The sequence below is a fragment of the Pantherophis guttatus genome, chromosome 8 (assembly GCF_059756535.1).
Source record: "Pantherophis guttatus breed Tessera chromosome 8, ASM5975653v1, whole genome shotgun sequence".
NCBI lineage: Eukaryota > Metazoa > Chordata > Lepidosauria > Squamata > Colubridae > Pantherophis > Pantherophis guttatus.
Genome location: NC_142070.1, coordinates 21,046,389 through 21,069,215, shown reverse-complemented (window position 1 = coordinate 21,069,215; position 22,827 = coordinate 21,046,389). Strand labels below are relative to the sequence as shown.

Here is a 22,827-nt window from a genome sequence, read left to right as displayed (position 1 = left end):
AAAAAATATGTTGAGATTCTAGAAAGAGTGCAGAGAAGAGCAACAAAGATGATTAGGGGACTGGAGGTTAAAACATATGGAGAATGGTTGCAGGAACTGGGTATGTCTAGTGTAATGAAAAGAAGGACTAGGGGAGACATGATAGCAGTGTTCCAATATCTCAGGGGCTGCCACAGAGAAGAGGCAGCAAAGCTATTCTCCAAAGCACCTAAGGGTAGGACAAGAAGCAATGGGTGGAAACTAATCAAGGAGAAAAACAACTTAGAATTAAGGAGAAATTTCTTGACAGTTAGAACAATTAATCAATGGAACAACTTGCCTCCAGAAGTTGTGAATGCTCCAACACTGGAAGTTTTTAAGAAGATGTTGAATAACCATTTGTCTGAAGTGGTGTAGGGTTTCCTGCCTAAGCAGGGGTTCGACTAGAAGACCTCAAGGTACCTTCCAACTCTATTATTCTATTCTATAATGTTATAAAATTTGTAGCATCATGAATCACTACAACATTGTACAGCTATATTATTACAACCACTTTCTTGTGGCTTTAAGGCTCAGTTGTTGTTAAGATAGAGATGTATAAATTCAAGATAGCAGCACAAATGCTAACATAATTCTAGTCAAAAGTTGGTTTGGTTCTTCTGATCCAGACATGCCCTTAGCCTTTCTCTTTATGTTCTCTTTTTCTCAGTTAGATCGATTCAAAGAACCACCTGCATATGGACCTATGTGTGACATCCTCTGGTCAGATCCACTAGAGGACTTTGGAAATGAGAAGACTCAGGAACATTTCACTCACAACACAGTCAGAGGGTGTTCATACTTCTACAGGTGAGAATGGTTTCTTTTTTAATATATGAGTTTCTGTTTTGTAAGCCATCATTATTCCTTGAGCATGTACGTATATCTTGGTTTCTCCATAAAAACATTCTGGCTAAAAATTCACTTTGAGGGGGCTGTGAAGAAGATGCATATCAAATGAGATTTTATTTCATCTTAAGATATTGACTCACATTTGAAAATTTTAACCAAAAGGATTATGAAACAACAAATTGTATTATAGCAGAATTTAATGTGAATCTTGGAAAAGCACAAAGCAAAATGGGAAAAAGGAAAGATGTTTAAAATGCAACAAGAGGAATAAATGAACAAAGAAAAGGAGACAGATTGATATTTCTCTACGGTATAACTTTCATTCTGGGTTAGTTTGAATTTAGGCTTCCTCAGTTTTACTCTAAAACTGCTGAAAACCAACAGAGTTGTAGGGACTTGCAGATGCCAATTACAGGTAGTCCTTGACTTACAATCACAATTGAGCCCAAAATTTCCATTGCTAAGCAAGACAGTTGCTAAGTGAATTGCATTCTATTTTACAATCTTTTTGTCACAGTTATTAAGCGAACCATGCAGTTTTTAAGCAAATCTGGCTTCCTCCATTGACTACACTTGGTCTGTTGTGTGAATGTTTGGGTGGTTTAGGGGTGGAGAATTGTGGTGGGTGGGAATGTGTTTGGGGATTGTTACGTGTGTTGGACCTGGTCTTTGGGCGTTAAGTGAATTTTGTTGTATGGGTATACTGCGTATATACGTACAATGACAATAAAGTTATTTATTTATGTCAGAAGCCAGCTGGGAAGGTTACACACTCAAAAGATCCTGCATGATAGGCCAGTCATAAACCGTAGACCCTAGACTAAACATAATCGCACTGGAGAGAATATAGAAAGACAAATGGACATTAAGAAACAAGAGAATGTCCATGTGATACTAGAATTTGTCTTTTAGCTCAGAATGTAAACTATTGAGAAAGACAGAAGACAAATACAGCTACTATCTCTGCTCATGCAGTGATCGGATTAAAGCTGAAAGAGCATGTAGCTGTTGATAAGGCAACCATGAACCAAAATATAATTATTATTGTCTTTGAACGTTGACATTCTGGTTTATCAGCAAAGTCAAATAAAATGGAGTGGGTCAATTCACATCAGAGAACCATCAGATCTTATGCTGAAAGAAGAAAATCATAAGAAAAAATATGGAATGTACATCATTATTAACAAAAGTCACTGTTTTGATACACACAGAGGGGGAAGGAAGGGGAGAGAGAGAGAGAGAGAGAAAAGAGAGAGGGAGATATGATAGAAAGTTCTCATTTGAATCTGAAATAAGCCATAGGGATCGAATCTGTGCTGCAACAATAGATTACACAGGTCTAATAATGATTGTAACATCTTGTAATCAGATCTCTGAAAAAGATGACTCACTAATAGTAGAATATAGGAATGCCAAAGTTGACAACTAAAATGGCATCCTAAACAATGGAAAAAATTGTCCTTAGTGTATGAAAAGATTGGAACCTCAAGACAAGAAGAAACACCTTCAGCACTATGGTCATTCCAGCAATGCTCTATGGATATGAAGGGTGAAACCTGCAAAACCAGATGCAAAAAAATCTTCAAGTCACACAACATGCAATGGATAGACAAGTGCTAAAAAAATCTCACTCAAACATTGAATCAGAAATGAGGAAATTCCATAACAAACTAACTTCAAGGATCTTATAATGAAAATGGCACTTTTTACCATCGTATACTAAAATAGAGAAAGAAAAACAAAAGGGAAAATGTTTTCTTTGTGATTTTTTTAAAAGTCAACTAAAAGAAAAGTGAAAAAAAGGAAGGGGTTAGAATTTTTCTCCGGGAGCAAGATATTTTTCCTAATACAGTAGATCAGAATTTGGCTTTCGGTTTTAAAAGGTAGCAAAACAGAATTTGGCCACTGCCCGATATGTAAGTTTGTACAGATCAGCTAGCAATAGCTGAGTATTAAAAAAGATTTGTACATTGTGGAAAGTCCATTAAAAGAGGCACAGTTACAGTGTACCTGTTCTTAATTTCTATGGAGAATAGGCAGTATAATGAAACATGGCTTCGGGATTCCACTCTATTCAAGTCATAAAGAAATAATTGGTTATTATAAGAGAGTCTTCTGAATTTCTCTTTCAAGAAAAGAAGTAGAGCATCACAGCAGAAGAGTGAGAAACTTTCTAAATTTAGGTATTGTTGTACGGTTCAGGGAGCTTGCTGGTTTCCACATAGGGGCTGAGTTGTTAAGAGAAATGTTTAGTAGATTAGGAAGTGAAACTAGTTTGTTATTCTATATCCAGTATACAAGAGTTTATTATTTTGGCAACCTGCTTATAGGTTAGCTTAGGAAGGGCTCCCCAAGATAATCCTAATGACTGGATTCCTTTCCCATCATTACTACCTCCTGTACAATGGAATTATTACCTAATGCATATGGAATCAGAGCAATAATGGATAAAAACATATAAGTAGGCAGAACATAAGTGGAGAAATAAATTACATGGGGCCAACCAATTTCACACCCTCACTTCAGTGGTGGATTTCAAATTTTTTTACTACCGGTTCTGTGGGTATGGCTTGGTGGGTGTGGTATGGCTTGGTGGGCATGGCTTGGTGGGTGTGGCAGGGGAAGGATACTGTATAATCTCCATTCCACCCCACTCCAGGGGAAGAATACTGTAAAATCTCCATTCCCTCGCCAAGCCAGGGGAAAGTTACTACAAAATCCCCATTTCCTCCCGATCAACTCAGGAGGCAGAGAATAGATGGGGGGCGTGGCCAGTCAGAATTTTTACTACCGGTTCTCCGAACTACTCAAAATTTCCACTACCGGTTCTCCAGAACTGGTCAGAACCTGCTGAAACCCACCTCTGCCTCACTTGTATAATCTCCTGCAAGATGGAGAGATGGCTTCAGAACCAACATATTCCAGATAAACACAATGATAAAATGAAAGTTAATATGAAATAAGAAACATAGATAGAGTTGATAGAGTTGTTATATAAAGATCATTATAAATCTAGTATTTATAGCAAATATATCTACAAGTATAGGAGAAGGAGAGACAGAGCCTGGGGGTGGAGCAAAAGAGAAATCAGCCTAGTCCTTACATTCCCACAAGCAGTCCAGGTCCAGCCCCTCTTGAATCCCATTAATTCTTATCTAGCACCAATTTAGTGCTGACTATTAATTGACTAGATTCTTATGCATAAGCATGAGGAATAATAGCAATAGCACTTAGACTTATATACTGCTTTAAAGTGCTTTAGAATCCTCTCTAAGCGGTTTACAGAGTCAGCGTATTGCCCCCAACAATCTGGGTCCCCATTTTACTGACCTCAGAAGGATGGAAGGCTGAATCAACCTTGAGCCTGGTGAGATTTGAACTGCCAAATTGCAGGCAGCTGGTAGTCAGCAGAAGTAGCCTGCAGTACTGCACTCTAACCACTGTGTCACCACAGCTCATTCAAATCAGTCAGTCACCTAACAAAAAGATATATCCACACATGGACATACTAGTTTGATTCCCCCAAAGTCACACTGATTATATAATCTGGAGACAAAGACGGAGTAGCTCTATTCAGTCAGAAGAAACAAAACTAGTCTGCATTATCTCCTTGAAAATATACAACTTAAAATAGATGATCAAACCAAGATTAGCAGCAATCTATATGGCTATGCTGAGAAAATAAATAATTGCTTTAAAGTATTATATTTGTTACCTAGACTTCCTGAGGAACTATATCCTGAAATTTATGACATCATTAAAGACAAAGCAAACAAAAATATTCTGAACAGCAAAAGAAGGCAAACTATCTATTTACTGACACACTGGAAGCAGCTGAAGAAAGGCAGAAAAAATAAAACAGAGGAAAGTTTGCCAGAAGGTTATAGAGATGACGTAGAAAATGCAAGATGTTTTTTTCCAAATAATGAAAATAACTGATGATGATAATACAATGGGCAGGAGAAGAATTTAAAAAAAAAAATATTACAGAAACCATTTGTACAGGTACAGGAAAACTCAAAGAAGACAAAAGATCTACTGAAACAGAAAATATGTATGTGATATCCAGACTAAATTTGGAGTCAAGCGGTTTCTAATTTAATAAATAACAATAATAAGAACAACAAAAACAACAATATGGAAAGTGGTGGCGCAGTGGTTAGAATGCAGTATTGCAGGCTACTTCTGCTGACTGCCGGAGTTTGGCAGTTCGGGTCTGACCGGCTCAAGGTTGACTCAGCCTTCCCAAGTCAATAAAATGAGGACCCAGATTGTTGGGGGCAATATGCTGACACTGTAAGCTGCTTAGAGAGGGCTGTAAAGCACTGTGAAGCAGTATATAAGTCTAAGTGCTATTGGTATTGTGCAAATAATAATAATAATAATAATAATAATAATAATAATAATAATAATAATAATAACAACAACAACAACAACAACAACAACAACAACAATACAAACTTGATGATATATATAAAATTTTGATATTTGAACTAGAGCTAAATGAGCCTAAACGACAGTAAAGCCATTGGTGTTAAAATACTGTGTGCAATTTTCAAGCAGGGATAGAAAAAAGAAAAGCACTGCCAAGGGACTGTAAAAGATCAAGTTAAAGTCCAATATTCCCCCCCCCAAAAAAAGGATGCTGAATAATGTTCAAATTGCTGAATAGCTATATTTATCCCACATGCTATTAACATTATGCTGAAGAATTTCCAATCCATATTTCAACAGTATAGAGAAAAATAATTGATTGATACATAAACTGGATTCAAAACAAGCAGGATGCCTAAGATCACATTGCTAGCATCTGATGATTAATGGAAGAGGCAAGTCCCAGAATAATATCTGATTTTGATTCATTGATTATACAAAAGCTTTCAACTATGTAGAACATACCAAAAGTATGGGTAGCTCTTTAAAACCGTATACCAATCCACATGTAAAGAATGTCAGTTTTGGAAGACAGTTTTCTTTTTTGCTTCTTAACTGCCACATATTTTAGCTGGGGAAGTTGGGAGGGGGTTATTGTTGGAGCGGAAGAAAGTTAGTCATAACAACATTCCGTATTCAAGGACTTTTGCCTGCGTCTGATGGAGACTGCCGGAAGATTGTATTCAGTAGACTGTGAAGAGTTGATTGGACAATGTGATGAACTTGTGGATGTGGGGCAGGGCTGTGAACTGTTAGCTGGGTGGAGAAAACCTGGAAACTCTCAGATTCGGGTTTTCCCAGATGTGCCAACATGACATCTCTAATAAATTTGAACTTTGAGGAACCTCAGGCCCCAGAGCTTTATTTCGTTGGGGATGATCCTTGGAACCCTGACAAAGAATTTAGAAAGTAGTAAAATAACATTTGGGGGAACTACATGGTTCAAAATTGGGAATGGAATGTGCCAAAGTGGTATATATATTACTTTTCACATACATATGCATGACAGTATAGAACATGCATAATACTATATTATAAAAAGCACTGGTCTAGAAGCAATAGAAATTGGAAATAAAATTGCTGAAAAAATGGACATGCTGATAGTAGTTTGCTGGCTGAAATCAAGAAAGACTGGAGTCGTTTGTGGAGGATGTGTGTATGTCCTCTGAAGTTTTTTTTATTTATAAATTGGATCAGATATTATGCTGGTTTAAAATTAAATCTGCAATTAAGCTCTAAGTGACATCTTTGTGTATTCTGTTTGTAATTCTATGTCAATAATTCTTTGTTTAAAGGCATCTCATTGGAGAACCCCAATTTACACTTACCTTTTTTTTTATCTGGAGTTTCCAAGAAGAATAGGATTTATCTGAAAGAATAATATGTGCAAGGCTTTGGGGCTGAAAGTTAGCTTTCAGCCAATATCTATGTGCACATATTTCCTTGTTTCAGTTGTTATAAACCTTCCTTCAAAACATGGAAGCGCATTAGGCACACAGTCCGCTACCTGAAATAACTTCCTTGGGAAGCCATGTTTGAATGCTCTCAAATTTGTTCTAATTGACATCTGATTTTAACCGAGTTCGATAGAAAAAGCTTCAAAACTGCAGGTACATGCTGAGCTCTTCTAAAGAATAAGGCGACAATTGCTTCTGAACTCTTCTGAACATTCAAAGCAACCTGTCAGTAGAAGCAGTTTTTACACTGCTTCTAAGAGAAGTAATGACAATCCTCTCATTTTTGGTTTTGTTCAAACAGGAGGAAGATAGTCAAATGTTGGGGATGCTTTAATTTGGATTCCTATTCTGAGCAGAGGCTAGACCCAATGTCCTAAATGCCTCTTTCAGACTCTGTGATTCCATAACAAGCTGGGACAATTGTGTGCTGCCTTAGAACTATATTTCTAAGATTTTTGACAGGAGTTCCTGCAGTTCAAGCCTAGCTCCTGCCAATCCTCAATGTGCCGATGGCAAATGCAGTTCCAGTTCATTAAACTATCTTGCACTCCATTCATCTTCAACAATGCTTTTGTTTTTCTTAAAAATAAAAAAAAATACACATTCAAATAAATATTCACGTTCCTATTTAACTTTTTAATTATATCAAAAATTGGAAGATTGGTTCAGGATTAAAATAAGTTCCTTAATCACATTAAGGCTACTATTTCTATTTTCCTTGATTTGGTCTAGGAGAGAATATTATATGTTCAAACAACATATAATATGTAGCACATGTACTTTCATATACAGTATACAGTATGTGTGATGGATAATTCTGCACGAAACATGAGAGGATTTGGTAATACGAACCCTGGTGCCACAGTTGGTAAAGTGTAGTATTTGCAGGCAAACTGCCCACAGCCTGGAGTTCATTCCTGACAGGGATCGAAGTCTTCCATCCTTCCAAGGTTGGTAAAATGGACCCAACTTATTGGTGGCAATATGCAAGTAATGCTTCAACATTGTGCTATAAAGCACCATGGGGCAGTATATAAGCCTAAATGCTATTGCGAAATGCTATATGAAAGGGGGGATTTTTGAGATTTTTGTATTATTCTAAGTGGTGGTATTGCAACTTTTAGCATAGCAGCAATCAGATAATATGCTAAGGTTTCATTTGGCTGTGGTGTGAAGTCTTTGTTTGAATTTCTCTTCTACACAGTCATTTATAAACATTTATCTATGTTTAACTTGATCTTGTCAGGTAAAACATGTTCCTCTTTTACAGTATCTTTTAGACATAATCTCAATTAATTTCACAATCTATCTGGACCTGTAAATCCATTTATAACTCACTAAAATCAAAGTTTTAAATCATTCTTTTGCTCTTTGTATTAAAATAATATTTTTTAATTTCTTAAACTTGTAGTTAACACTTTTCTTTTCTAAGGATTAAGAGAAACTTGCCTAGGTTGTCAAATTTGTTGATACAAATTTGTATGTCTGAAAAGCAGTTAACAAGCAATTTTCATAAGTGATTAGAAAAAGAAGTGTGTGAACTTAATATCTTTTCAAAGGCACTGACTGCAGTTTGAACAATATGATGATTCCATCATCTCCCAGAGCTTTAAACCCACCAGAAATCACTGTCTTGCAATCTCCTCATGGGGAGCAAGATGCCAGGAACACTTTGGGTGATCTCAAGACCTCTCCTTGTCCAGAGTGGTTTCAAAGGCAAGTTCAATTGCTGCCTCTTTGCTGCTGTCATCAGCTCCACTTGTTCCTCCAGAAGTCCAGAAAAAAAGCATATCTTTTGTGGAAATAAGAACCCTTCAAGACCAGTTCAGATGAGCAGATTTAATTCTGGGAAGTGTTGCCTGATATGTCACAGTGCTTTAATTGTTTCAGAACCTTATCTTAAAAAATATAATAAGTAGGAAACATACAAAAGGTTTGACTTCAGAAAGAACATTTCTCCTTATATCTCATGATTTATAATGTTGAATATCTGAAAATGTTCAAAAGACCATCTCTTTATAGTGGAAGTAAATTAATGAAGTCTTTTTCAATTATCTGTAGAAGTATATCCAAAAATAATTTTTAAGAAGAGATTGGCAGCCATTTGTCACAAATGGTATAGGGTTTCTTGTTTGAGCAAGGGGTTGGACTAGAAAATCTCCAAGGTCCCTTCCAACTCTGTTATTCTGTTATTCTTGTATAGTACAATGCTCTCTTTGGTCTTTAACAAGACAACTTTTGCAATTCCTTCATGGATATGATTCACATCATGAGCAAATTCTGCTTTTTCTCTACTGGGGCCTTTCTTGGTCATTTTCTTATTACAATCCGGAGTGTCTCTAAGACACAGTTTATTTCACTAGCATTTTCAGATTACTGTTTGCATTTGTATGTGTTACACATTTAGCATTGTTTTTATGTTATCCTTATAAGCCCCCAGAGCTACAAAACTGAATATCATGCATTTTCAGTAGAAAGAAAGAAATTCTTCCTCTCTATTTCATGTCACCTGTAGCTTTCTTGGTTATATAACTGGAGACAGTTACCATAGTTACTTCAGCATAATGCTTGTGTTAAGGGTAGATTCATGAAAAGCATTTATCCCACTGTAGTGAAACAGAATAAGAAAGTATTGCATGCTGTGGATATATTGCAGACCCTTCTTTGGTAACATTCTTATCCTTAAATCCTTATCTGTCCATTCTTAGCCATCTTTTTCAGGGGTGAAATCCAGCAGGTTCTGACAGGTTCTGGAGAACCAATAGTGGAAATTTTGAGTAGGTCGGAGAACCAGCAAATACCACCTCTGGCTGGCCCCAGAGTGGGGTGGGAAGGAGATTTTGCAATATCTTTCCCCCAGGAGTGGGGAGGGAATGGGGATTTTGCAGTATCCTTCCCCTGGAGTGGGGTGGGAATGGAAATTTTGCAGTATCCTTCCTATCCTGCCATGCCCACCAAGCCACACCACGCCCACCAAGCCACGTCCAGAGAACCGGTAGTAAAAAAATTTGGATTTCACCAATTTATTTATTTTTTTGCACATTAAAAGAAAAGTAAAAAGTAATCATGTTGATATTTCATCCATTTATTTCTGTTTTTTTTTTTGAAGTGGGATAGTGAAAAAACCAGAAGTTCTTAAACTAACCTCATGAAAGCCCTTATTAACGTTCTCCCAAAATTGGAAGTAAACAGTATGTGAATGTCCCCAATAAGCCCTCCCTTCTAATTAATATAACTTGTGTCACAATAGGGGGAGGCACAATTTCAGTCTAAATTACTTCACAATTGTACACAGAATTTGAACTGGGTCTCATCATAGGAATGTAACTTTCCTATGGTCTAGCTATGTCTAGCTTACTAAAACTGTTATGTTAAAACCTTGACTAACTGAAGCTACAATGATTGGCAGAAGGCTGTATCAGTGGATCCATCTAGTGATTACCATGGCAAGTGAAAGATTAATAATTGGAATGTAATTCCAATGAGTGATAAAGAACACAGATTAACAAATGAAATGAAAAAACAAAGAATTTTCTTTGTAAATGTAAAAAAGAAAGAGTAACAGAGGTGAATGAAAGTAGCCTGAAAATAGAATTGATGGATGCATGCAGGGAAGTAAGATATAGGTTTAATTCTGAATGAAAGTGCAGAGTGATATATGCATTATATAGTGTCATCTAGATTGAAAATAAATTAAATTAAGGTTCTATAAATTAAGGACGATTACATATTACATTCCAGGGACTAGAGATATTAGAAGAACCAGGACCGAGTTTGGAAAGAATTTGTGCAACAGTCTGAATTAATGCAAAGTGTATATTATTGCGGGAGATGGGATGGGAGATTATTCTTCTAAGTGATATGAATAGATCAAAGAAACAAGATGAATAAGAAAAAATATTAATTTTGTATAGTACCAACAGTGTAGAATGAGGAATTATAATAATTGGAACTATATAAAAGGATGCTTGGTGGACTGATGAAATTTAAGAGGCAATGGATGCAGAAAAATGGTTATGAGAGAATGTTTGATACAAAAAAATATTGGAATAATAAAAAAATAGTGTATAATGGGTTTCAAGAGAATCCATTATAGTTGCAAAACAAAAGTAGTAAAAGTAATAAGTTTGTTAGCATTAAGAAGAAGCAGAGAAAGCAATTTTGATGGGAATAATGATAGGAAAACCGCCACCCCAATGAAAAGCAAACTATGAATACTATGAAAATGTTGCCAAGCCATGAGGTATTTTTGGAAGTAGGTGAAGAGGGAGCAGAATGAATGGAATTAAAAAGTGCTTAAATGATTTAGAATGATCTGAAGTCAGGGAATGCTGCAAGGTACATTTTATTAGAATATCATTCTGAGATTCGTATTACTCCTACCCTGGCTCCATTTAAATGAGCTCTTAAGGCCCTGAGCTAAATTGGATGATATTTTGATTTTCTAAATAGTTTCCCCCCCTGACTTTTCAGTTTGGTAATGTACTGTAATCCTTTGTCATGACAGACTGCGTAGCCCATAAATTCAATAAACAAGTAAATAGTGTCTCTCCCCCCACAATGAAAAGCAAATCGTGGATGCTATGAAAATGTTGCAAAGGCATAAGGTGTTTATAGTGTAATAGTGTTAAATATAAATGTGGTTTGCTTATGGACTGACTGTGTAATTTGTTTAAACGTGTGTGAAGACTTCAGTTGTGTCTAGTGATTGGAAAAATGACATTATTGATCCCCTGTACAAAGGATAAGTTAACAAAAATGAGTACTGTAACTATCCCAGGGAGATAAGCTTATTAATCGTATCTGGTTAGGTGCTTAGCAGAATTTGGGTTGAAAGGGTTTGAAGAGTGAAGAAAAAGGATAAGAATGAACTTGGAATTGCAGGCTGACTTTGTTCAAGGGAAGGTCTGTGCAGACAAGATTTTTATTGTCGGCAGGTCACAAAGAAAATTAGAAACACGAGAAAGAAAGTGTATTTATGTTGTTTAATTTAGAGCTAGCATATTATAAAACAAATCACCTTGAGTATGGAATGTTTTACCCAAATGTGGAGTCGAAGTTAGCTGCTGAAAGAGGCATATGATGGAACTAAAACATTTGTGAGAATGTTTTATGAATAGTTTAACAATGAAAAGGGAGTAAGGTAATATACGTGGTGTCCACTTCGTAGTACAATATTATGTTTTTATGCATAAATATTTAAAGAGCATTTGCTGCAATGATAGAGCTTTGTTGGCTGGAAACATGAATGTGAAAGCATTTTGATGTAGGTGATACTGCACTGTTGGCTGAGAGCCCAAATAATTTGCAGTGAATGTTAGATAGATGCCATGATCTGATGACAAATGTGGATTTAAAAATTGAAGTAGCTGTGTTTGGTAGGGAAAAAAATGGAATGAATGGATGAAAGTTATACATAAATGGCAAATAAACTACAAAAATTGTATAATAGAACTTTACAAGAGTAAGACATCAAAAGCAAAGCGTCTGCTTTATGGACTACGGAACAAAGAATGGTAGGAGGCATTTATGTCACTCAGGTTTTTTTCATGGCAAACTGGACTCTATAAAAAAAAGGAGGTGCACAAATACTTTTGACTATATCTATATATTCTTGAAGGAAGTGACTGATTTATTTGTGTGTGTGTGTGTATTTTAATCTAATATTTAAATTTTAAATGAATTAATACCTTTCTTCTTAATCTTAAACAGTTACCCTGCTGTATGTGACTTCCTACAGCACAATAACTTATTATCTATACTCCGAGCTCATGAAGCCCAAGATGCTGGGTGAGTAGTAACTCTCTGTCTCTTTTTTAAAAATTATATGGTTTATATATATATTCTTTTTGGTACCATTGGGCTTTGTTTTGTCTTCCAAGTATTGGATAAAGATAAATACCCTATTTTTCAGAGTATGAGATGCACTTTTTCCCCCTAAAAAAGGGTAGAAATGTTGGTGCGTCTTATTCACCGAACACAGCCATTTTTGGCCTCCCAAAGCCCCGCCCTGTTCATTCCATTTTTGCAAAAAACAGGCCCGTTTTTCACCCAATTTTCACAAAAACAGCATTTTTGCCCCCGCCCAGCCCCCAGGAGCACTCTGCAAGCCTCCCAAACCCTCTGCACAGCCCCGTTTTTTCACCCGTTTTGCAAAAAACGGTGCACGCAGAGGGTTTGGGAGGCCTGCAGGGTGCTCCTGGGGGCTGGGCGGGGGCAAAAACACCCCCGTTTTTGCAAAAAATGGGGGGCGCAGAAGGTTTGGGAGGCCTGCAGAGTGCTCCTGAGAGCCAGGGAGGGCAAAAACTTTTTTTTTCTTACTTACCTCTTCGAAATCTTGGTGCATCTTATACACTGGTGCATTTTATAATCCGAAAAATACAGTATGTCAGGGTAGGCTTCTGCCTTTGGAGATATTTCTTGGAGATCTATAGCAGGAGTCCCCAACTCCCAGGCCAACAGCCTTCTACTGGGCTGTGGCCTATTCGGAACTGGGCTGCCTGAGTGTAATGAGCATGCGTGCTGTCCCACCACTTGCGCAAGTTGAACTGCACGCTGCGTGCCAGTCCTCGAGTCACACAAGGGCTGCATGTGTGGTAGCAGTCCACCACTTGTGTTTCCCAGTTCCCTTCTTCATCCCTGCTGTGCCACCCACTCACAAAGGTTGGGGACCGTTGATTTAAACAACATGCCAACATTGTTGTTTTGTTTTGTTTTTTAATAAACAGGGAAAAGGCCTTTTTTCAAAGTTTTGTAATCCATCAAGTCCATCAGTCTTGAAATTACATTCTCAGTGTGGATATTTAGGTATTTTTGAGCAAAACATACTATAAAAGGTGCCCTTTCTTAACTTCAAGGAATCCAAAATGGAGTCCTGATGTTCAAACTGTTTTAAATAGCCTTATACTCAAAATCTCACAAAAAGCATAATAATGTAATATTAGAGTTTTCCCTTGTTCAGTAGATAAGGAGCAGCAGAGAATATAATTGCTTTTTACAGCTGTTAATTTCCCAGACCTACAGATAAACAGTTTGAAAGAAAAATATCTTTTTTTCATCTCTGAAAGGAAGTACAGTTTGACAAAGTAATAGCTAAATTGAAGAAATGCATCCTTTGCATAAGATCTTCCACATTTAACCCTTTCTTCTCCTTTGATGAAACAAAGTTACAGCATGTGACTTAATTAATGTGTATCCCAGCTTTTCTTACAAGACGGCATAAAACTGCCAGGACTATATGCTTATTTAACAATATATGTTTTTTAAAACACCTTTCAAAATAAATGGGTTTGAGAAAATGAAATGCCAGATGGATCTTTTGAGCTATATAGCTCTATTAGCTTAGTAGAGACACAGAGAAAGTGGGTATTCTGTTTTTTTATTGTACCTACCTGCCAACTCCCACATAGCTGGCAAGACCAAGGAAGCAAGAATGATACAGATTTCAGTAAGGTAGCTTAATGCCAATTTAGAATATATACAGAATCTTGAAAAGTATAATTGGGCTTACCCAGTCTCAGTTACAATGTGTTTATGTCAGAGGCGCTTTCAAGTATTTTTTCCTTCTCTCTCAGCAGACTTAATTGCTTTCTATGAGATAAATATTCAATTGACTCACTCCCAGCTTTACCTCAATGCTACTGATAAAGATGAAATGCCTACTTGAGTGCAGCTTTGCAAAGTAGCGTTTCACAAAGTACATTTGCATGAATGAAGTGCTTGTGTTTCCAAAGCATTAAAGTAGTCGTGTCCTCTGGAAGTCTTAGTGCAGCTGTTCCAAAGTCGCCAATCTTTTGCAAGTTTGTATGGGTCTGTCCTAGTAGATATATTTGTATGTACATAGGCAGATAACCAGGAGCAATATTCAAGACAGCCATATAAGAGGTCCCTTACAAGAGGTCCCTTACTGATTTCAGAAAGGGAGAATTTCATGCAGGAAAGATTTATATTGGAATAAAATAGCAGTTTGAGGTAAACCTAGGATTGGACTACTTACTTGTTTATTGTGTTTCCATTTGCAACTTTTGTTGGAAGATTCTTGGGACTGTTAGCATACATTTATTCTACAGAAAGGTTCTCTGGTTTGCAAGATGAAAAACTGCATTATCATATGTAAAAAGGACATACCCGTAACAGCTATGACAATACATTGCTTTATTTTGGATAGGAATAAAAGTGGCACACCTATGAATAGCAAAATAAAGCTTTTGTAGAGAGAATTCTATTGAGAATAGTCTGAATTCAGTAAAAGTGAAATATTAGTTTTATACCAAAGATCAATAACCTTTCTGACAACATATGTTTCATTCAATATCATGAAAGCTAAAAAAAAAAAAATCTACCCAGAAGATATTAGAAAGGCTCAAGTTTTTTGTGAGGATACAGGATGCTTGAAAAATATGGAAGTCCATCATTTTTAGTTTTCTAGAAAAATACTTTGGAGGTCAGTGGGTAATGCCATTTAGAGATGTTACAGAAAGTATTGTGCCTGTAGATACCAAATTGCAGACACCTATTTATGGGTGAGAATATAGATTTGTCTTGTTCAGAAATCCACCATTTATTACAAGGAAGACCTAAGGCAGGGATCACCAACCTGTGACTTGCATTGTGAAGGGTTTACAACCAAGCCATGGAAACGGCCAGCGAGCACCCGTGCATGCACACACACATCCTCACTTGCATGTGCAACGCAAATTAAGCTGCATGTGCCACTGGCCTCAACCATCCCCTCTCCCCCACACCAGTCCACCTAGCTGAAAACATTGGGGAACTCTGACCTAAGGCATTTTAAACTTATCAGCCAGTCCAATGGCCCAGTTTCACTTTTACTACCTTCTGTGCAAATGGGAACAGACATGATGGTAGGGAGGACTTTGAAAATTCCAAAGAAACTTGCAGGCATCTCTTTAAAAGGATCTTGAACATGTTAAATCCATAGTCTCATTCCTTTATTAAACTTTATTGAAAAAATTGCTTGGAAAGACATGAAACCATCTCTCAGACTATTTTTTAAAATATATATTTTCAAAAGTCAAAAGGAAATACGTGTAGGAAGATAAGAGTAGCCCTGCTGAATCAGCCCAAGAAATTTTGTCAACAAAATTGCGAGCCAACAAAGTTGGCTTGCGAGTAAGCATGGAAACATAGCCTCCTCCAGTTGTTTTCCCTGTACATAATTTTGGGAATCATGCTGTTCCCAACCGAGAGGTAGCATTCATGAACTTCTGCAGCAAACAAACAAACAAACAAAAAAGCATATCAAAATGATCACACTTGCTGTGACAATATGAGATGCATCTGTCCTTGCCTCCTTGCATCTTAACAATTGTTACAAGTACTGTACATAAGAACATGTATAGACACCAGGCTACACACCAGGAATCTTAGATACCTATACATCAGTGGTGGGTTCCGCCCGGTTCCGCCGAGCCGGTAGCGGTGACGATATGACGTCACCGAACTGGTTCTGCCCCCCCACCCCCCGTGTTATTCTTACCTTTTATTTGGCCCCACCTCCAATCTATTGCTGCCTCCTGAGTCCCAGCTGATCAACTAGAAGGAAAAAAACTGTTTAAACTCTTGCCACGGGGCTTCAAAGGGCCGCCCTACAGCTGATCAGTGGTAAAAGGCAGTTTTATGGTAGACCGGTGCCTCCAAAAACAAATGTAATTGTAAACTTGTTTTCTTCTTTTTAAAATGTCAGCTCAAATATAAAACAAAATCAAGATAATCAACAACGTAAACTAAGGCACTGTTAAGTGCATCTAACAGTCTAGAGATTGATTATAGCATGAATCTAATTATACTGAGATATATAGCCCATGAAATAACTCACTTTTAACATTACATATTTCCCTTATGGTCAGAGAAAGAAGAGAATCTAAAATTGATTTTCATACTCCAGCTTAAAAAATTCTAGGACTGCATTGGCCTAAACCTGATTGCGAAAAATATTCCACTTTATTTCTGGCATTTATCCTTCCTACTGTAGATGTAGATATATCACAGCCTTATCTATCCAGGAGTTTTCTCCTGTAGCAAAAGAATCTTGGTGCTCCAGAAAAAAAGAAGGAATGGGAAGATTGTTGTGTATACCTAGGTCTGTTTATACAATCTTTGAATCCAACCGATTGTTCCTTTTTATTTGGAGGGGTGAACAATTTTTAAGGATGCCTTCCTTCTTCCCATTAAAAGCGGTATTCAGTCTGAGACTTCAAGACTGAATGCAATCATTGCTTTTCCCCTGAAAAGCAATGATTGATATGTTCTGACTACGTTATTATTTTAGTGTGGACCAAGGAGAAAACAGATAACTGTCTGTTCATAATCTCCTGCAGTAAGGTAACACAAATTATTTTGCAAGATTTGAAATGCTGCCTGAAAGTAGTTTAAAGTGCCCAGGTGGATGTAGTGAGTTAAACTGTATCCAGCCTGTATCTGAGCCTGACTAGGTGGCTCAGTGGCTAAGACACTGAACTTGTTGATCAGAAAGGTCGGCAAGTCGGCAGTTCAAATCCCTAGTATAGGTCTCCTGCATGTGCAGGGAGTTGGACTAGATAATCTCCAAGGTCCCTTCCAACTCTGTTACTGTTAGTCATACCTTCATTCTCCTACACTGCAGATAATTTGCTTGCTTTTATTTGGTTTTTAGATATAGGGTTTTTTTCAGTAAACAGTTTTATCTATAAATTTTAATTGGCTTTGGTCTGAACTTTTGAGAGACAAACTAAATAAATAATTTATCGTTTAGCTTGACTGAATTACTATTTATTTTTTAATAGCCAGGGTAAAATCATACCAGTTCCAGAGAAGAAAGAAGCTTTAATCTTGTGTTCTCCATCATGTTTTCAGAATTTTCTTGAAATGCCTTTTAAAATGACTAATGTACTTTTAGTTTATCCATATGTATGTCAATTTGACCCTTTCTATATAAACATCCCCAGATTTACTAAAATTATAATATACTGACTTCCATCCAAACATCATACGAAGTATGCACATGAAAGACGAAAAACATTTAACCAAAATCCATGAAACAGACATGCACACATTACGGTTAGCCTAAATAACATTACTAAATGATTATTTAATGGTGCTAATGAAGTGTCTTGTGCAATTTGTTGTAGGTATCGTATGTACAGGAAAAGCCAGACAACAGGCTTCCCATCACTAATTACAATTTTTTCAGCACCAAACTATCTAGATGTATACAATAACAAAGGTAAGAGCATTTGTCTCACAGCATGCATTTCATTATAACTCACTCTTTTACTTTTATTTCTCCTTCTTTGTTATCAGTAACAGTTTGACATAATTTATAATAACAAAGTATTAATTAATATTGAAAAAGTTTTTTTTCCTGCTTAACTGCATCTGATGTTTTCATTATTTAGGTATGGATAGAGTTATGTATTTTACTAATAGGTCATGAATTAATTTGCTAAAGGAAGAAAAAGGGAAGTGGAATTACTCCAGATATGATTGAACTACATCTTAGTCTACACAGTAACAGAATGATCCAAACCTTCCTTACATTTCAACTTGAACTTCAGTATATTTCATTTGACCAATTATTTATCTGGGTACCTTAGTAACTGGAACTAGAGCATCAACTACCAGTTTATAATCATTAATAATTTCAGATTGTACGTTGGTTTTGTTTGGGGTAGTACAATCCAGAATCAAAGATGGAAGATCACTAGAGCAGGAAACACTACAACCCAGAGCCACCTATGTAGTCTTGCTAGGATTGAGATCAGGGGTGAAATCCAGCAGGTTCTGACAGGTTCTGGAGAACCGGTAGCAGAAATTTTGAGTAGTTTGGAGAACCAGCAAATACCACCTCTGGCTGGCCCCAGAGTGGGGTGGGAATGGAGATTTTGCAATATCCTTCCCCTGGAGTGGGGAGGGAATGGAGATTTTGCAGTATCCTTCTCCCGGAGTGGGATGGGAATGGAGATTTTGCAGTATCCTCCCCCTGCTACACTCACCAAGCCATGCCCACCAAGCCATGCCCACAGAACCGGTGGTAAAAATATTTGGATTTCACCACTGATTGAAACAAAACCTATTCTTCCCCATTCAGAATCCCCATTTGCACTCAGAAACATGTCTTCCACTCCATCGCTTGTTCATGTTGGGGGAAAGGGAGATTTAAAGCTGGGTATTATCCATGCCATGACCTCAGTCAGCAGATTTATATTTAAACAGGAGTAGTCAGCTTGTTGAGCCCTGAGGAAACCCCCAAAGGAGGGGCCATGGAATCCATCGGTTTCTGCATTCCGCGACACCAACTGCAATCCTGTCTACCTCATCAGGATTAACAGGATCAAACACATCCCCGATAAGAAAGCCAGACTGAGCCTCAGGAATCGGCACATGGCCTGCCTCAAGACCTTAGTACAAAAAGATGTTAATACCTCAGCTGATGTGCATTCCTCTCATATAAATTTATTACCCCTGAGCTTCTCTTTCTATCTGAAAATTTGAAAGAAAGAAGGAATTGAAATACCACTGTATCACTAGTACGGTATTAAAAAGGGCAAGTGAACAATACTAGGGTCTGAGAAAAATTTCTGCTATGATTGTAGTTTTACTTCTGCTCTAGAATACTGGAAACAATCAGATCATACAATTATCCATTTTAGTAGTTTGGATTAGAATTAAATTTGGGAAGGATTGATAACGTTTTTTTCTCTAAAGCTTAATTAGACAGCCTAATAATCTTTTGCATAATATTTGAAAATTGGCAGTACTTAAATATTATGGATTTAATGGAAAAGAACACTGTAGGAACATATTGAATTCAATTATTTTCCTCCTCTATAGATGCTTTCAGTTATCAACTCTATAACTGGTTATTTTCACAGTAATTGGTTATTAAATGTGCGTCTTTTCTGCTTTTTTCGGATAATGACTGCAATACCTTTTTGCCCCCGGCTTTTAAAAGAAAGAAAGCTTTTTTTTGAAACACAGTTTAAATTGTTGTTTTAAAGTCGCTAGTATTGGACTGCAGTATCAGCAGTATAAATTTTTAATGTGTTGTACGTTAGTAGTGTTTAGATTCTCGGATGAATTATTCATTTAATCGCTTATTTTCTAAAATTGTGGGAACTTTGTCATTAACTGAACTTTTCCTGAGATTTTAGAATATCTTCCTAATTTTTGAGTCAGCGAATGCTGATTACAAATATTTGTCCATGCAGTTTTCAAAACTGATTTTTCATTCCTTCTTCTGGGTTGTTTATGATTTCTCAAAGTAGCCCAATATATTTGAGACATAGGAAACCTTTCCAGCCCCATGGATTGGCAGCAGCAGCGGTGGTGGCAACGGGTGGGGTGGGGTCGGGTGGGGTGGGGTGGGGTGGGGTGGAGGGAATGGTTTTTATGTGTGAGAGCTTTACAGTTGTGTCAAAGAACTGATGATGATGCCTAGTTTGGTAATGAACATGTTGTTGCTCAGAGAACAACTGGGCTACACATATCGTCCACCATGTACCAGCTTACTAGGAACATGCATATAAACATTTCCTTCCTTCCTTCCTTCCTTTTTTATTTAAGAAAAAAAAGCAAGCTACCCCTCCTCTGCAAAATTGCTTATGGATAAAATTGAAAGACAAAGTGTATTTCAAAGTGTATTTCAAGTATCTTTTCCAGAAAATATGGAGTGCAGAATATTTCACTGCAAGATAATTAATGGGGAGTTAAAACAACATGATGCAATACAGCCTGTCAAGCTTTTGCACCTAACCTAAAACAAATCTAATTTATGCATGATTTGGAGTAGCGTTAAGAAAAGAGCTGAAAAAATATTTCTTGTAAGAGACTAATAAAAAAATGAGGAGATTTAAGACCATTATCAGGAACTTTGAAGCTACAATAATTTGTTTACAAATACTTCATCGTCTTTAACTTTAATTGTTTTTGTTGTTGTTTGGGTTTTCAACTGTATTTTATTACCTTTACCTTTTGTTTTCTTTTCATTTTTTCAGAAAAAGATGCTATGGAGTTTGGTGGCCTTAAAATTGAAATAAGAAATAGATAATATACCTAATATATAGTTGGTATATACCTAATATACTAACTAATATACCTGAGAATTCAAATAAAATTTATTACAGTCTTAAGGCCAGATACAAAAATGTATCTACAGTAAAGACGTACTATATCTATCTCTAATAAAAGAAAAATAATAAGCATAATTCTATTACGCTTATTGTTTTCTTAATACATATATAATTAAGAATAAAGATTAAAATAAATCCACATAAAACTGTTCACAAGAAGTTCCAAATCTAAGTAATGGTGCAGTATATCATACAAATGGTAGCACAAAACTCGGTTACTTGAAAGCTTCCTTTTGAGTCTGTATCAAAAGAAGTAACATTAAATAGAAATCACATTCCTTACAGTACCTGGAATTTTCTGTAAAACAGAATATTTAACTGCAACAGTGCATGAACAAAGGACTAGTACATCTAAACTTTTCTGTAATTTGATCATATTAAAAATATTAAATGGCTAAAATGATTTTTTTTCCTTTTGCAGCTGCAGTATTGAAATACGAAAACAACGTTATGAATATCAGACAGTTTAATTGTTCTCCTCATCCATACTGGCTTCCAAATTTCATGGACGTTTTCACTTGGTCTTTGCCATTTGTGGGAGAAAAAGGTATGTAAATTGTTTGGTCAGTGAGTAAAAAGGGAAGAACTCTTTACTGAAAAGGGGGTTGGCCCATTTGACCACCCAGAATATTCAGAGATGTGTCAGGAATAAGGGGGAAACTAGATGGAAGGCAATATACCATGCATGATAACAGCCAGGAGCAGTATGGTGGTGAGCAATGTAATTAGGATTGGAATTTCCTTTGCTTAGCTGTGTATTTGTAAAGTGCAACGTGACCACATTGCTTATCAATAGGAGTCTCTATTGCCATTGTTAAGCAAAACTCAGCAAGAATAACCGTGACTGGTAATTTCCTGCTTGATTCCCACAAGTAAAGTCAATACCCTGTTTTCCCGAAAATAAGACCCAACCAGAAAATAAGTCCTAGCATGATTTTTCAGGATGCTTGTAATATAAGCCCTACCCCCAAAATAAACCCTAGTTAAGATTGTCAGCCAGATGGATGCATTTAGTATTGTGATTCCCCAAAAATAAGACCTAACCAGAATATAAGCCCTAATGCATCTTTTGGAGCAAAAATTAATATAAGACCCGGTCTTATTTTCAGGGAAACATGGTAGGGAAACTTGATGGAAGTTGGCAGGTCCAGGTAGTTCACAGTCAGGCTGGAGGGCAGATGAATAATACAGAGTGAGATGGGAGATGTGCAAGTGAGAATATGTGGGTTGAAATCAGATTGTTACGGTGCCACATGAATGCCTGAAGGCTGGGGAAAGATGTTACAAGTATTGTGAATGCCTTTAAGCTGGGGAGGGAATGCTGTGATGCAAGCATGCACCATGAAATACCTTGGGATCTAACAAAAAAGGGAATTTCTGTTAAAGATATTTTTAAGATGCAGTATGCTGGATGATACAAATCATGAGAAATGTCAGTAATATGTATCAGGATATTTTTAAAGTGGTACAACAATTTGTTTCATGGCAGTATTTATGAAATTACTTCACTTTTTAAAGTTTTTGCCATGATGTTAACATATTTTTGAGAATATTTAATATTTTGACACTATATATTTTATGACTTTTTAAAATTTCTGCTATGCCTTATTGGTATACAGTATATGCATGTTCAGATGATTATTATAATTGCTGCTTTTTATTGTAATGGTTTCTTGAACGATTTTGATTGGAATTTGACTCTAAAAAAGACAGCTAGTGGTGTCCAAAGATATTATTTCTGTATTTGAAAACACCAGTGGTAGCATTTAACCTGCAACTATGCTGTCACTGCTACATAGTTACATAGTTATCACATCTATTAAAATTATTCTTCATTCCTATATACATATGAGTTCTATTTCAGCAGACTCTGTCTACATCTATAAGATCAACAAGCTTAAATTGATCTCAGATACCTCCACAGTACTACTAGTAGC

At 36.6% G+C, this 22,827-nt stretch overlaps 1 protein-coding gene across 2 annotated transcripts in view; it reads left to right on the top strand.

Annotated features, from left to right (window-relative positions):
* Positions 1–22,827, top strand: part of PPP3CA (protein phosphatase 3 catalytic subunit alpha) — a 219,692-nt gene that overhangs the window by 158,643 nt on the left and 38,222 nt on the right. For both annotated transcript variants that reach the window (XM_060686942.2, XM_060686940.2), the window contains exons 6-9: positions 689–828; positions 12,474–12,551; positions 17,891–17,985; positions 21,312–21,437. In XM_060686942.2, coding sequence (XP_060542925.1) covers positions 689–828; positions 12,474–12,551; positions 17,891–17,985; positions 21,312–21,437 — 439 coding nt within the window. The remainder of the gene's footprint in view (positions 1–688; positions 829–12,473; positions 12,552–17,890; positions 17,986–21,311; positions 21,438–22,827) is intronic.